Source organism: Cariama cristata, unplaced genomic scaffold, assembly GCF_000690535.1.
Source record: "Cariama cristata isolate BGI_N322 unplaced genomic scaffold, ASM69053v1 scaffold10523, whole genome shotgun sequence".
Classification (NCBI taxonomy): Eukaryota; Metazoa; Chordata; class Aves; order Cariamiformes; family Cariamidae; genus Cariama; species Cariama cristata.
The window spans coordinates 30,233-47,141 of record NW_009610138.1 but is presented as its reverse complement, the minus strand read 5'-3'; the positions used below and the strand labels follow the sequence as shown (position 1 = coordinate 47,141).

The 16,909-nt window shown below is 35.7% G+C and overlaps 1 protein-coding gene across 1 annotated transcript in view; it reads left to right on the top strand.

The window, feature by feature from the left end:
• The window catches only part of LOC104159780 (ran-binding protein 17-like), a gene marked incomplete at both ends in the record, with an annotated part of 54,382 nt that overhangs the window by 8,464 nt on the left and 29,009 nt on the right, over positions 1 to 16,909 (top strand). Inside the window, 4 exons of the mRNA XM_009697774.1 lie at positions 510 to 590; positions 5,860 to 5,923; positions 6,008 to 6,116; positions 11,279 to 11,382. Of these exons, the coding sequence (XP_009696076.1) occupies positions 510 to 590; positions 5,860 to 5,923; positions 6,008 to 6,116; positions 11,279 to 11,382 (358 nt within the window). The remainder of the gene's footprint in view (positions 1 to 509; positions 591 to 5,859; positions 5,924 to 6,007; positions 6,117 to 11,278; positions 11,383 to 16,909) is intronic.

Below are 16,909 nucleotides of genomic sequence, written 5' to 3'. Positions count from 1 at the left end.
GAAAAGGAAAAATAAGGATTAGTACAAGAACTGCAAGGTAGAGTTTCACTGGGAATTGGGTATATCAGTAGCTCTGTGAATTGACCCTTGTGTGCCCCATTTCTCCTATGGAAATTTTCCTAGGGAATTTACAGCGATTTGTTTTTATCTTGTGAAGAATTGAGCAGATAAATACTACAGAAGTTAAGTGGCCAGATATTGTGTTGAAAAGTAAGACAGATATAAGTAGGGGTAAGCTTCAGATAATTTATTTTCATTATGACAGATGAGAGGGGTTTTTTTAAATAAATGTATTTGTTACAATATTACAAAAATATTTGAATCCCTTATTCAGGAAAAAGACATGGCATGTTTTTATAGCATTTTCTGTGTCATAAATGGAAAATCCTAAGATGTAACACAAATACATTTGTAGTATAATGCGCTACTAGTCTGAGCTTTTGCACTGCACTTCTCAAAAAAAGGAATATGTATTATGAAATCTCACTCTTCTGTTTTGTTTATTCTAGTGTTACAAATCTTAAATACCGGGGAAGATGTGAGCCTGTGATTTCAAGAACTCTTCAGTTTCTAAATGACCTTTCTGTTGGATATCCTTTCTATTGTATATGGCATAACATATTATTTGAAAATAATAGAAAAATTAATACGAGACTTTTGTTGTTTTGTATGCCACATTTTTAAACCAATTAAGATATTAATATTTATTCATTTTGATATATCTTTTTCTATGCGTAGTTTTTAAAAAGTGTGCTTATTTCCACCCACTTCTTAGCAACAAAAGAGAAATCGTATAACTAGTTGCTTATGGTCACCTATCCCATTCCTGTTCTTCTTGAAGTCAATAGCATTGATGAGTTTGACAGTACTGAGAACAGGGTTGATTCTGTTAGCAGTTGAAAACTGGATTGGTTCTACTTTCAGGATGAGTCAACTAAGATTGGACTTGATGATCTTTGAGGTCTCTTTCAACCATAATGATTCTATGATTCTATGATTCTATATGATGCATGAGTTAGATTTTAAACACAAGCCTCTTCACATGTTTTATCGTTGCCTGATTCCAAGTTCCTCACTGTGTCAGCATCATCATTACTACTGATAAAACAGCCATGACTTTGCATGTGGTTTTTTGTCTGGGTTCAAGTGCGTTTGTGAAGTTCTTACCCAAATCCTGGATGCTAACTTTCTATCTGTTGCAAACCTTTTGTATCTTGTTCTGATACTCATTTACTTATAAGCTGGAGAACAATGTTTGCTCTTGGAATTTTCAGTCAATCAAGTAAGATGATGTAAAAAAAAGTAGTAGCTGTTTTTGATGTGACACAATATTTAAAGGTATATGACAGATAGTAAACCACCAAGGCTCATGAAAACATTCAATATTGAAATCTTTCACTATTTTAAAATAAAAACAACTTTTCACTAATTTTCTAGAGGAGATTGTTAGACAGGCAGAGGGGAAGGCACCTGGAATATGACGATTGGTATCATTTTATTTCTCCATAGAATTCTAATCCTATAAGAAGAATTTTAATGTATTTCCTTGGGTTGAAAGATGACTGTGGGTTTTCACATTCCATAAGAGAATTTTGTTTAGTGAAAATCATACAGTGTGTACTTCTATATGTTTGCTTGAAACACCATTAAGCAGCTAACTTGATATTTTAAATATGCATGTGTTTACGTTCTCATGGCATCACAGAAATAGGACTGGAAAGGACTTGAAAGTGAAACATTACTAAGGAGTTTGACAAAAACAGAAAGGGAGACATTTATTTCATCAATAAGATTTTTGGAGGGACTAATGAGCTCTCTCCTCTTTTATACTATACTCATTGCTTCAGTAGGGTTCAAAACACTTTCAGAATAGTGAAGAAATTTAACGTGGTCCACCTCATTTAAAGTGCTTGCCTATTTATTTATGCATGTACACTTGCTGAAATAATCACCCTCATATTACTGCTAAAGCCAACAAGCATCTGTCATTTCATATTGTCTTCTGGAGGCTTTCAAAGGCATATATTCGTATGGAAGCTCTCAAAAATGAGGGTCAGTATAAACTATTGATGCAAATAATGCTTTCTAATGCTGAAATGTCTGGATAGTTTTAGTTCTCGAATTACTCAAATTATATTTGCAGTAAATGAGTTTCTGCTGGTGAAATAGATATAATACTATCAGGACCTAGAAAGGATGAAAAAACAGATATTTAATAACCTAAGTTCTCCTGAAGAGTAGAATTGTGGTGGGATTGTGGGTTCTTTTCTTTGCAGAAACTTGCTAACTGTTGCAAGAGAGGTTTCAGACCGCTATGCATAGTCAGAATGTAAAGCTGCACTGCCTTCATAAATATACATCTTAAATATCAATGTGAAATGTTTAAAGACTAATGAAAAGAGAGATTAACTAAAAACATAAATACCAAAAATTTTTTAAATTACTTTTCAATGGAAATACTTCAAACAAAAATTCTGAGAACAGTAGCTTTTCTGGGTGGGATTGTACAAAGACAGCTTTAATGCTGGTTCCCTTCACCATGATGTTGTATTAGTTAAGTTTAAAATTGTGTTCCCTGGCAAACCATAAAGATTTCAAAAGTATTAGACACCCACTTTTGTGCTGGAATTTAATATGCAACTTTTTATTGGAAAATAATCGTCCTTGTCTGGCAAAATCCACCATGCAATATTTCTGTTAGTAGGCATAATGCAATAAAGACAGGGAGGGCTATTTATCACTACAAATTTTGAGGATTTCAGGATTCTTTTTATTATTTTAATATATTTCTTTGGTATTAAATCAGAAAAATGATAAATTACACCTGTCGAGGCTGTTTTTCCTTTTTCCCAGAAAATGATGTACAACCCAATTTCACTGGTCATTTTGGCTTTTAAAGATATGTATTTTTTTCCTATTAAAAACTCTACCAATAGTTTTTTTTTTTAATAATAATACTGAAGTACTTTTTATTTCAAACATATGAAGTAGTTTATAACTACTTCCTGGCATTGCAAACTTTGGCCTTTTCACATTATATTAGGGTTTTTTTAAAAGACATTAAGTATATATTGCTTTGAAAGAAATAGTGTCTTGTTAAGATGCTGGATCCAGTGGATCAATTTTCAGTATTTGATATAGATTAAATTGTGGCTAGCCTGAAAGGTTAAAATAATAATTTATTTAATTTCAGTACTTTCCTGTATGTCAATCAGCTTCTACACAGTCTTAGAAATTGGCATTTTTCTTTTTTTATGTATATAATAGCCTTTTTCTAAAGGATAATCTGGAATTAAAAGCAAACCGTAATTCCAGCAACTGCACTATAACAGGAAAAAAAAAAAAAGAAGAAAAAACATTAGACAGTATTAACAACAAAGGCAACAAATGATTGGAGCTGGTGTCATGGTTTACATTACTTTCACAATTATTCCAGGTTTGCATATTTTGAAATATATTAGCCCAATTTGATTTCAAAGCTCAGTTATTTGAATTATAAATCATTATGTCCCTCCTAGCTGATCAGTCCTGAAATATCTTTGAATTCATTTACATAATGGAATATGTTAGTCGTTCCTTTATGTCTTTGAAGCCATAGTGCTCCCTCATGCATGTTTAGTTCTTTCTAATAATTAACTTTTCCACTGTCTATTTTTTGTAGCAAAATAACTACAGTTTCATTGTTATTTTGTATAATAACTTGGGGTAAAATATTTATAGTCTCTCCGAAATTCTTTATCCATGTCTTTGTTAGCCTTATGAAAGGCTCTCCCTTGTAACAAGGGGGGAAAATAACCCAACTGTGTAGCTTTGCAATATAAAACCAGGTAATGCTATGTCAAATGTTATAGATTGACAAAGGAACATCATCTTAAAACTAGATTAGGAGATTTTCCAATAGCAGCTATAAAACCTATTCTTACACTTTTACCTGTTTAAAAGAACTTAATCCATTTACAATGAAAAGGGAAATTGTTTATTCCCATAAAAGTAATTGAACTCTTCAATCAATTATGTGCAGGAATGGCAGTGAAGCAAGCACTCAAAGAAAAGAAAGTAGTAACAACAGTAAGTGTTAGGGGTATTTGTTTGTAAAATCTTCTGTGTTTGTACAGGACTGTAGGCACTACTGTACAGTCTAAAGTTATACAATCATACTGATTATTTCTTAAAGAACTTCATCAATGCCAGGGATCAACAAAGTTTGGTAATGAGTCCTTTTTTTATAATGCTCATTGTAGAATGTACAAACCCATAAGTCATTTCATTCATTTGATGCCTTCAATGCTTATGAACATTTCTGGGGTTTGAATTTTTCTGTTTTTGAAAAAGTGTATTCGTATACTTGGATATCACAAAGCCTTTTGTATCCCCATTTTACAGATGCAGAACTGAGACAGTGAAATTTACCTGACTTTCTGAAAGTCATACAACAATTTTATGTCAAATGAAGGAGAATCAGGAGTCAAAAAATCCAGGCCGTTGCTTTAGCCATTCTCTCACTCCTTCTTTGCAAACAGCCCTTGCAGCAGTGGTTACTTCTGTACAAAAACTCACAAGGATGTCAGCGTGGCTCTTTTTGGAATGCACAGTATTATCTCCTTTGCCCCACCCCAAACATTTAAATCATCTGAGACAGGGAATTAGTGTGTGCTCGTGCTATTAAAAATGTTCATAGTTCACAGAGCTAGGAAAAGATTGAAGTTGTGAAACAAGGCTTAACCGTCTGAAATTTAGGGGCTTCTATAACACAGTTTTTGCAAACTCAACTTTTGATTTAATAAGATTTCTCCTGCTTTTTAAAAGAAGCCTTAAGAAAAATATTACATTTCAGTAGATGTAACTAGGTAGTAAGTCATGTTAGAATATGCAATCTGTAGAATATATGCAGTCCAGGAAATACGTTGCTTCTGTCTCATTAATGTGCATCTCCCTGGGAGCCTTTGTATACAAGCAGGTGCAAACAGAGTCAAGCCTATCCTGCTGGACCAGGGCCAGGAGCTTCAGCCCAGGAGTCATGTAGCTTTGCTAGTGCAGTAGACCAGACCAGAGCAGACGACCTTCCTGAGGGGCCTGCGCTGAGAGCCGAGCGTGGTGGCTGGGGCCGATGCTGTACTACTGTAGGTAGCTGCCATCTGGACTGGCACTGGCTTGAATTTAGCCAGTTTGTGGAGTGGGAGGCTTCAGTGCATGCTTAGCTGTAGTCAATTCAATTTGCTTTATGTTTTCTAAAGTTTGAGAAACTGGGATTCCTGTGGAAGTATCCATAGATACACCCAAAATTCCCAGCTGTACCACCTTGTTATGGGCTTTGCTCTGGCTCTGAGACTTTTTATGTTCTCAAGAAATTTCTGTACAGTTCTCATACATCTGAAAATACTTTCAGCATGCTGATGACATGGGTCTATCTGGGGAAAAAACAGCACCATTTATTATCATGGATTTGTAGAACGGTTTGGTTGGAAGGGACCTTAAAGATCCTCTAGTTCCAGCCCCCCTGCCGTGGGCAGGGACACCTTCCACCAGACCAAGTTGCTCGAAGCCCTGTCCAACCTGGCCTCGAACGCTTGAAACTCTCCGTTTAATTATAAAAGTAATTTAGTTCATTCGTCTCTTTTGTGACTAGAATATATGCCATGAAAAGTAATAGCTTTAATTAATAATAGATTATGGTCTTTAATGTTCTAAAGAATATCTCAATGATACATATTTCTAGATGAAATTCAGGTATATTTTAACGTACATTTGTTGTTGTTTCAGTTAGGATTTTTGTTCTCACTAAAAATTCCTGAAAGTTTGTACAACCTGATAATGTAATCATAATGCTGCAAGGCTGATTTTTTCCTTAACACCTGCTACTTACAGTCTCCTGAAAAAGCTTGTGAAAATAGAGGCTGTGAGATTCATGCTTCAGAATCACACAGTAAGTTTTCTTACTATGTTAAAAAACATTGTGTGTAGTAAATTTTGTAGAACACTTAACTTTCATATGCTTATGTTTCAACAGAGTAAGCACTTCCCTTTCTTGGGCATCAGTGATAATTACAGTCTCAGTGACCTTAGGTGCCGGACGGTGTTTTACACTGCTCTCACTCGTCTTCTCATGGTAGATTTAGGTAAGATCCTCCTCCCATGTCCCTGAGGCACCTTACTGTCTTGTGTAGTACTACGACTTCTTAAGGTTCTTGAAGCAATCAAACAGCAGCTTAATTGTGCGGTAACTATGTTATAGTTGGTATTTAAATCACTGCCTGTCAACTTTTGAGATTTATGGCATTAAGCAATAACACTGTGTTTGTTGCCTTCCGTTGAAGAAACAAATAAGCAAGATAAGTAGCTTATTTGCACAGAAGCGCTTTTTGTATTAACTGCAAGGATTTATGTTAAAGTGCCTGAATAAGTGTTTTGCATTTCCAGGTGACATACCGATTATGCCAGAACCTTCCAGCTTGTAGTATAAGTTTTTTTTATTTCACTTCTTCATGGAAGTTCCCAATATACAAAGACCCTCCCAGTTTTAATAAACATTGACAAGAGTTCTGCAGTTCAACCAGCAATACTTAAACATGCACTTAGGGTTACGTTTTGAGTTGTCCTTTGGAAATTAGAGAGGTCAGACACATATAAAACCCAGTGCATGCTTTAATAGCTAAACGTGATCTAGAACTTGGTCAGTTTGAATCCAGGCACTGCCCGTGGCCACTGGAGTAAAATGCAGAACTCTATGATTAGCTCTCTGTTGTCTAAACAGAGAAGGCTGGGCTTGTCAAAATGAACACTAAGACAAGTCGTGCATTAAAGAAGCTGATGGTGAAGAATGCAGAACGTCTCAAATGGCCTCTCTTCTGATCAGAGGCCCAGTTCAGAGTTACGGGCTTATGTCTGCTCAGGATCTGCCTTACCAACTGCTTTCGTGAGGATGGATGCCGGTACGTGTTCTGAGGGGGGCTGCTGATAAGGGCCTTCAAAAAATAAGAAGGCAAGTCTTTTGTGTACTGGTTTCCAGCCTTCATGTAATGACTTAACTGGGCAACGTGTGCAGAAAGGAATGACACAGACAGTCATAAGCCAACTGTCGTTGTTACTCCCCTTGCTGATAATGGGTGCCTGTACTCTCTACTGCGGAACAGTGCTGAAAACGGTTAACTTCAAGGAAAGACCGAACCACATTTATCAGCATTTTCTTAAAGAATGGCAACTGTGAGCTGAACCTGCATTTACTTGCACTTAAACTGCTTTCAGTACTGGCTCAGTGTTGTATAACATAAGCAATAGGTACATTTTCTAATATAAAATGGGTTACACATGCAGTTTCAGTAACTTTTCCTACAGGGGGAAAAAAAAAGATTTGGTAAAAACAAGATCACAGGTGTTGAAAATTACATCTCAAAGTAGAGGTTGTGTAAATATGTCAGACAAAGTGCAGGCACGTGACTTACGACTGACTACGTGCTGATAGAGATCGTTGTGATTCCTCTGGATTAACAACTCTACAAGGTCTGGGAAAAGCATCATCAGTCTTGTGGCTATGGGCCTTTGTGTTCCTACTGGAATAAATTTGGGTTTGAACTGATAGAAAAGCTCATCTAGAGACACAAACAGGTATAAGTTGCCTTAAAACTTATATCCAAATTTAAAAAGTAAGGTGTACACGAACTGTCATTTCTATGTGTTTGTGCAAGCATTAAATGACAGTATTCTTACCTTGTGAATCAAAAGATATTTTCAAACTGTGAAACTGGAATTTTTAGACAAAAAAGCATTATACCAATTGTCTTCTATGGGTTTTTTCCGAATTAAATAAAGAGCTTTATATAAAATCCTATTTATATAAAATCTAAAACAATTTACATGGAAACAAAATTAAGATGAATTTTTATTGGTGGGAGTCGTTTTAAGTAATTGTTTGATGTAGAAATACTTTTTGGAGATTAGTTGAACGCAGTAGATTCAGAATATTTACGTTTTAAACAATGTACTCTTGGAGTGACTGGCAAAATTTAATTGTAGTAGGAAAGAACAGTAGTATATTAATTGGTATTTGCTTCAAAATGCACTTTGGTTTCTGTTGAATTACTTTAACCTCATATGAATATAATTAGACTTTGAATTCCTTAGTGCCCCACATTGTGTTTTTAATAGTTTTTTTGACATTTAGAATTACGTCATTTTGTCCAAGTTTCTTAGTCCAAGATTTCTAAACTAAACTCAATATTCTGTTGTGTGAAGTGTATAGTAACCAAAACTAATACAAGAACACCAGTAAAAGTTAAGTTTAAATAAAAGTTTTTACTAGGATTAATAAATTTTAATCTCTTTTTCTTCTGCACTACCAAAAGGAGTAGATCTAAGTTGTAGAATACCTTCAGGAGGTCTTCAGCATGATTTGTCAGTGTCCTGTACTTTCAGGTATATGCAGTCATGCTCAGTGCCAAACCTCTCCCAAGTGAATTAGCCAAGCACGGATCTACTGTACCTTAGAAGTGAGGCATCTCTTTTATTTCAAAGGACATAGTAAGGATGTGTGTGCATAGTTTGAATTACAGAAAATGAACAATTTACCATGGTGGGTTTGTTTAGGATAGTTTCTTTCCTTATTAATACTGTACTGTTCATGGGACGTGAATGTGGCCTCTACAGGAATGCAAAAGAAATGTATAGGTAGTAATTTGTATTGCTTTTCTAAAACTTACAAATTACTTTATTAGTAGGGCAGTACTATATAGGATCCTAATTGTGTATTCTTTCTTCACTGCCTACACTGACATTTAAAACAGAAACAGCATGTAAGATTTCCCCTTACCCCATTTCCAGAACTAGCTGGTTTGTCATTGAAGTGTTGGTCCCAATCAACATTGGACATCCTGGTAGCTCTTTGGTCCTCTCAACTTTTAATGAAGTATGCTTGAGATTCTGCCTTCAGGAAGGGTTCGTCTTGAGTTTGTATGTGTAGATGGTACATCCTCAGCAGACAGAAGCCCATAACTCTGAACGGGGCCTCTGATCAGAACAGAGGCCATTTGAGACGTGCTGCATTCTTTACTATCAGCTTCTTTGACACACCAATTTGTTTCAGTGTTTGTTTTGACAAGCCCGGCCTTCTCTGTTTAAGCAATTCTAAAAATGGCAATTGAGCCTTGATCCTGCATAGAGCAGTATCCAAATGACTTCTGTTAGTCTGTATGCTGGCATGGGACAATACCAGCATGGGACTCTTTCTAAATGATTGGTCTTTATTTATTGATTTTTTTGCTACAAGGAAGATCTGGTAAGCAATTAAAAGGAGAAAAGCATCAGGATATGCAATGCATATAGAAATAGTTTCACTTCTAGGAATAGTTATCCTCTTAGGGTAAGAGGAGGCTGATGGTGGTTGAGCAAAGAGATTGGGAGTGCAGAAACTAATCCTGTATTGGAACTGCCTGAGGAGCTGGAGTTGGCAAAGGAAGGAGATAGGAACAAAAAGCTGGATGAGTAGTCTGGAGTTACTGTGAGTAATCAGAAGAGGACACAAGGGTCCAGAAATGACGAATAAAAAGACTGACTGTGGTTGAAAGGAGCAGAGAGATGGCAGAGGAGATGGGCAAAGATTGACAGCATTGGATTTTCCCAAAGTCCACCATATCCTATTGCTGGCAGCATTAGCTTTGGAATCGAGCACAAAGCATCTCACCCTCTTCAGTTCTTCTGCAGGTGCAGGATACAAGTCGGAGATTTGGTCAGTTACTTGCTAGTTTAAGGAAGTTCTTGAGCATAGATTGCAATTTGAAGGCCCTGTAACTGTAGCTGACCAGTGCAGTAGCAGTAAGTTATTGAAAGTATTTCCTTTGCTTTTAAAAAAAAAAAAAAAATCTGGAAAACTGGCCACGAAAGCCCTGCATTAAAGGGAAGCAGTTCAGGTCACAAAGCCAAGCATTCAGAACTGAGGAAATGCCATAATTGGGGTTGCCTCTGCAACTTTCCTTTCCTCTCCATTGTAAATATTTACATTGTTATGAGGCAGTTTTAATTGCAGGATCACAGTTATTTCTCTCAGAGGATATTTACCTCTTTCAGTTGAGAACATGTGTCATCCTAGCGTAATGAGAAGCTACTGAGTATTTTGAATTTAATTTTTTTTCTGTGTTGTCATCTAGGTTTATGTGTCAGTCCACGCTTTGCTTTCTGTTGTGACTATTTTTGTCTTCCTGGCCTTTCTTCTTCTTGGCCTTTTCTGTCATTCTTACTGTTGTACTGGGGTGAGTGATTTGATCTTCACAGTATCCCTAGAGATAAGAGGCTGGAACTAGACTGGTTTTGCAGATGCGTATAGTGTAGAAACGAAAGTGTAAAGCTTACACTAACTTTGCACAACCAATTTGACACGTGAAAGACTCCTCCTAACTTCAGTTGCAACTTAGTTTGACAGACTTTGCCAATGAAGAGAGAAGGGAGAGAAGCCCTATAGCAAAGAGCTCTTTAAAGAACATAAATTAAATTCCTACTCTCAATTACTCTCGAGGGGAATCTGCGTGAGAGAGGCAAGCTACCCTCATTAAGGGCCTAAAGATAAGTAGCATGAGTAGCAATCCTCATGCAAATTGCCATGTCTAAAAAGTTGGTTTTTATAGTTACATGTTCAGCCTCATGACAAAACAAAAACAATCCAGACTTCAGATTATCTTTCAACCATCTAACCAAGACAATCTCTTTTTTCCCTACTGACAACATCTTGTTTCTTTTACTCTAAATTCACACCTTCTGAAACAAATGAGGCAGTAGTGTCACACAAATAACCCCAAAGCAGTCCAGATTTATTTCCACAGCAGTTTCATTCTGTATACTAAATAGGTAGGAGGTAGAAAAAATAAGATATGATCATAAAAGATTTAAACATCATACTGTAAAGTACACGTGAAAGGAGCTAATTTATCATTGCAGTTTTGAATTTAACATTTTTCTAACTGTTGAGTCTTGACTTATATGAATATCCTTCTAACGTACTGCACAAATGCTGTCAGATTAACAGAGGAAACTGAAATATGAGAAGGAGAAAGATGTGAAATGCAGACGTGCCAGTCTCAGATACAAGTTGTTTGCGATCAACAATTTGTCGTCTTTGTTTATAGCTCAGTAAAAATATGTCAAACCTCAGGTTTTTGTTCCTGTAGGTCATATGAAAGTTCCCATGATGTCAGTGAGATTTTTCTATAAAAGCCCAAGAGACTGACCCTTCTGAACAACAGTGTGAATATGATGTGATGCTTTTGCTGTTCTGTTTTGGTTTCTTTTCCTGTAGGTGAAGACGAGGATCAGTTTGAGAATTTCATGCTCCCCCTCACAGTTTCATTTGAAAGCGTGACTCAGATATTCAAGAGTAGTTTTGAGCAAGAAGAAGCAAAGGTAGGTTTATTTCTGGGAAAGAAATAATTGATGGGGAAAACTAATAGTGGGGCAAGCATTTGGCAACAAGCTTGTCATCTCTTCTTCTGTCTGTCTTTCTTGGCATGTATATACCTGTGTACTTACATGTATATTTATACCCATATACATATATATAATTAGGAATGTAGACAGTAGAGAGACAAAGAGTATGAATGACTATCCTAAATAAACTGTGTACAAAGACTTTATAGAGGCCTTGGGATTTTTCAGTGCTTTGCAGATCAAGTGACCCCATTTGAGCCCCATTTACAATCAAAGGGACAAATGTGGCTTCAGTGATAGCTTATGTTTCATATGTAATATTGCTCTTTGCCATGCAAGTATCCTGTTTGTGTATATTAACATATTTATTTGGGGGTATGAGGAGACATGTTGTAACACACTTGATAAAACACTGCTGCTTTAAAGTATTTTTTCAAACAAGAATTTATTATATAAATCAAGACTTTATTAAATGGCTGGGCATATATGTATAAATAGGAACTGGTCTTGAAGTATTGCACCCTTAAACTGAACAAAGTGATTAGGATAACTGATAGCTAAATAAGGTTTTTATGTGCCTGTGGGAGCCATATTAGGATTGATTTGACAAGTCAGTTCAGCTGTGGCAACAGTCATAATATCTAACACAACATTATGTTTTATTAGTAAAATCCTTAAGCGTAGCAAGCTGTTTGTGTCAAAACAACAGTATATTTTAGGGAAGAAAAAGACTTGCTAGATAGAAGCTGCATCATCAGGAATGATAATATATTAGAGCACTATTGCATTAAAGAGATCCCCTTCTACCGTCACTGAATAAATAGTTAACAATGCACACTGGAGTGCTCGCTTCAGCTACAAAGGGTAATTTTGAAGAAACCCTAACAGTAATTTTTAATTCGCTATTTTAAAATATCATGGAAACTTAAATACTACATCATCATATTTATCCGGTTTCTTTCATAAGAAAATAAACAGATATGCTAGAAATATTTAGTAAATAATTTGTCTGCGGTACATCTCTGACACTGCCAGAAGATGCACAGTTCATAATAATCACTTGAATTAAGCTAATTATTTTTTTAAAAAATAGTACTTCAGGTTATTTCAACAATTACTTATTTCTAGTTTCCTCATTTGTTGTTGCTTTATGTATTTAATTTTAATAACTTTTATTACATAGACACAGTTCATCTATCTTGGATTCATCTCTTATATTTTCAAGTTATAAATCCTAAAAAGTAGAACAAAGAAGTCATTTGATAGTGTTACCCTTTCTGTAGGAAACTGTATTTATCTTATGTGAGGATTCAGTTTATTAAAATAATTTTGCCATTGTCCTGTCTGGTTTGCTTGAAACTATCTTAGTAGAGAAATTTTAATGGAGTGCCAGTGATATATTCCTAAACTAGCAAGTTCTTAACGACCCTGGAAAGTGACTGCTTGATTACACTTTAACGGTATTTGCAAATAAAATCACAAGTAATTAAGGGGAAATCTCCAGGCTTTTGAGCAAGTTTGATGCATGATAACTGCCTGATTCAGCTTCATCTAGAGTAATGCTGTGTAGACAAGAGCTACTGAGATCAATAGCAACATAATGATAGTGGCAGAATTAAGTGAGTAACCTGAGAACTGTGTCTTCAAAATGCATGCAGCTGCCACAAGCCAGGGCCACACAGTGCACTCCGTGCTTCCGTCCTAAATGTTCATCAAAAGACGCCCTGCAGGAAAATGGAGTTAGATGCTCTTTATTGCTGATCGTGTCTCTTGCCACATTTATCAGGGAAATTGGATTAGCAGTTGGCAGCTGCAGGTAGACAAGGTTCTGTAGTGATTAAATATGCAGCTTGGCTGCATTTGTTGTGACAGACCTTTAGTAAATTCTACTGTAAGCACCATCTGTCTAATTTGTATAAAGAAAACTTGGTGCTTTAAGCTACTGATAAAGAACTAAATCTGTTGCTTTATCATAAACCAAACTTTTGCTCTAAATTCTCTTAAACATAATGTATTAGGTTAAAGCTATTTTTCTATCATGATGAATAAATAATACATGCAAAAGCGCTTTCAGGTACTTCATTTTGCAAGTACTGAAAACAAAAACAGTTGAGTTCTTCAATAAAATGCTTAGTATTCCAATCCACAGGGAGATGACACTGTTAAAATATCACTATGAAAATGGTCCAGGACTGCCAAATTCATTTAATTTGTGGTTTTTACTAGGACTTTCTAACTGGCTAGGGTTTGGGTGGGGTTTTTTTTAGTTTTTTAATATTTCTGGAATATGCCATTGAAAAACGGTTGCAACAAGGGAGCTTTTTCTTTTTAAAATACATTTGTAATCATTACATCTGCATACAAAACATATGTTTAGGTTTCTTTTCCACGGAGATCAAATATAATTGAAGATGACTTGAATAATTATGTGCTTTGCTTTCCTTTCCCCTTTCCCTTCCCCCCCCCCCCTTTTTTTTTGCTACTTCCTTCTTTACATTTTTATATTAATAGGAAAAATGTCCAGTATTAAAACATTGGCTAATTTTCTCCTAAGAATTTCAAGGTTTCTCTTGACAATCCGGTTAAGTAGTATGTCAGCTGCATAGCGGGAATCTCAGTAGTACTTTGTTTATAGTTGTGACATCATCAGATTTGCTAGAAACGCATGAAAAAAAGGATCTGAGGAGAAAGCAGTTAAATAGCAACATGCTATCTTTAGCTGGTTTGTAGAAACTCCATGCTGTTAAATTATTTAAAATCCTTGATTTTCAGCTTGCACACATTAAAAGTTTTCACACTAAGTGCCAAATGTTGCAAACAGCACTTTAACAGAATGATTTTGCTTTGATCCCTGTAGCAGTTCCTGAATAATTTATCACAGGTTATTGCCTTAATTCTGGAGAGGGATAGAGCAATAAAGGCAGATGAAAACACTCCAGTTGAAACACCTTGGGGCCTGCTCATTCCTCTGACACGGCTCTTTTGTTGGAACTATTTAGAGGTTATTAAGACGTGTCTCCAGAATTAAGAGTATGCTGTAAGGATGAAGACAGCCATCTTAATTCTAAAGACAAAGCGCAATGACCCTTCACCTTTTTTTTTTCCTTTGTTGTTATTATATAGTAGAATTATGAGGGTAATATTATAGCTGCGCCCAGTAGTACCACTATAGTTAAGGGTCTGTCAGACTTTCCATTACAAGCCCTGTTTTGGGGGTGGGTGGCGTGAGTAGTCTCGTCTGTTTTAAATTGCGTTAGTCAGACACTTGGCACATGTTGGCAGGTCATAGGATTTTTTCTGTGAATATTTAAATTTTCCGCTCCTTTCTTTTGAAAATCTTCAGGACTTTGAAACAAAATACTTGAATTTATTTTTAAAATTACTTTGTTTTAATTAATCTTAAGTAAACCTATCACTAAGATTCAGGGAAGAATATTTCAAAACCAAAATTTGAACAAAATTGTTTCATTAGCAAGAAAAGCAATGTATAAAACCACATACTACTGACAAGCTCCTCTTGCTGTGTTCCTCGTGTTTACTGTTCTTCATTTCTCATCTTACTCGTTTTGCACTTGCTGGTGGTGTTCTTAACTATCACTCTGCCCCAGAAATGGCTGGTGTTCAGTTGTGAATGAAGCAGTAGCTTCATGTATTCTTCAAATTACTCTGTTAAGTTTGCAAGGCACTTTGAATCCCACAGGTTGACAGACAAAAAGTAAATATCTAAGTGTGTAATGTTGTTTGTCATTGATAAATGTTATGCACATAAGTGCTATTTGAAAACTCATAATGGACTAAAACTAGACTGTCTTGGGATTTTAGAGTTGGGAGGATGTTCTTACTAAATGTGACTTAAGCAAGCATGGAATCTAGGGTGGTTTTTTGGTCCTACTAGAGTTTAATGGTATTTTTACCAGTGATTTAAATGGATCAGGATTTATCTCAGGATTCTGTAGGCTATTATATAGGCTGTTCGGACATTGCCAACTCTACGCAGTGTTATTTTATAAAGTTGAGTTCTCGTGGATAATATCTAAACCACTGAGTTTGCTGGGATTTTACAGGACAAGAATATTATGGTGTCTTGAAGATCAAGGTCATTTATTAAGAATAGTGTGCTTAATGGTTACAGACTTTTTAATAACAATACCTGAACTTAAAGAATAGAAAACCAAGAAATGTAGTTTATGTAGTAGTTGTTCTCCTTTCTTTAGAATTCAAGGTCAAATGGTGTCTGAAATTACCTGGTGTTTGTGTAGGTTCCCAGAAATCTGAGACCATAGTTTAAAGAAAGTTGCACATCTACTTTTATTAATAGTTTTTAAAGTCTCACGACCAAACTGTTTCTTAAATATATTTGCAGTAGAGTGTTTTCTTACAACCAGTAGTTTTTGTAAAGACAAAATAAGCGTGTGAGAGGAGTATGGATTTGGGTGGTTGTCTTTTTCTAATCCATGTGTTAGAGACCACAGTAAGATGGTGAGCTCTTTCTCTCTGAGCGCATCCTCAAACAAAGGCAAGTTCATGTCTTGCCAAGGGCTGTAGCTCCCCTTCTTCCTAGCTCCAGCCTTTCCTTTGTGCAGTCCTGCTTGTCTCCTTTTTTTGTGGCTAGAATGGGTGAAGGAACCAAAATCAATCTGGAAGATTGCCACTTCCTTGCATCTCTGTATCCCTTCAGAAAGAAGTATAAAGTATTGCTGCTAAGTTCTTTTAATTCGTTACGTTTTGACCACCATGTCTGCTAAACAGTTATTTTCTGTGTGGACAAATCAGCATACAGAGTATGAAAATGCAGATGAATATAAAGATAAAGTTACAATTTTATATTGCATCTTCTCAGTATTGAACACTTCCTCTCTAGTGATTTCAGAGTCCCATTAAAGTTAATGAGAGTTGAGACCTCTGAGCATCTTGCAAGTTCAGGCCATTTCAATGCACAACAGAAAGGAAATGCAAATATTAAAATACTCCTAGCAACCTCACCAGTGTTTTGTAGAGAACTCAATTTATCCTTGGATAAATCTACGTGCGTGCCATCCAAGTCAGTAGGACTAATGGGTCTGTATATGAAAAGTAGAAATTAGCCCTTATGTAAGATTACATTTAGCAGTTTAACAAGGCATCAGCTGTAATTTGCTCTTTATGTGATCAATTAAAATTAATATGTGAATCTTATCTTTTGTATTTCTCAGTACTATAAATATTACAGTGTTAGCACCAAGTGGTACATTATTCAAAAATCTGATTTTAAAGAGAGAACTCCTTACAGGTTTTTTTGCCTTGCTTCTATGATTATTTTTTTTACCAGACTCTGCAGTACTGTGGGTTTTTTATTAGGGGGGAAAAAAAAAAGTCCAAACCCCACCTGCAACACATGGATAAAATTTATTAAAACTACTTAATTGTCAAAAAAGAATATTTGTATCTAAGTAAATTGAAAAGTCTGTTTATTTTGTTAAAATATTTTTCATTCACTAGTGTTTCTTATTAATGTCTATTAATT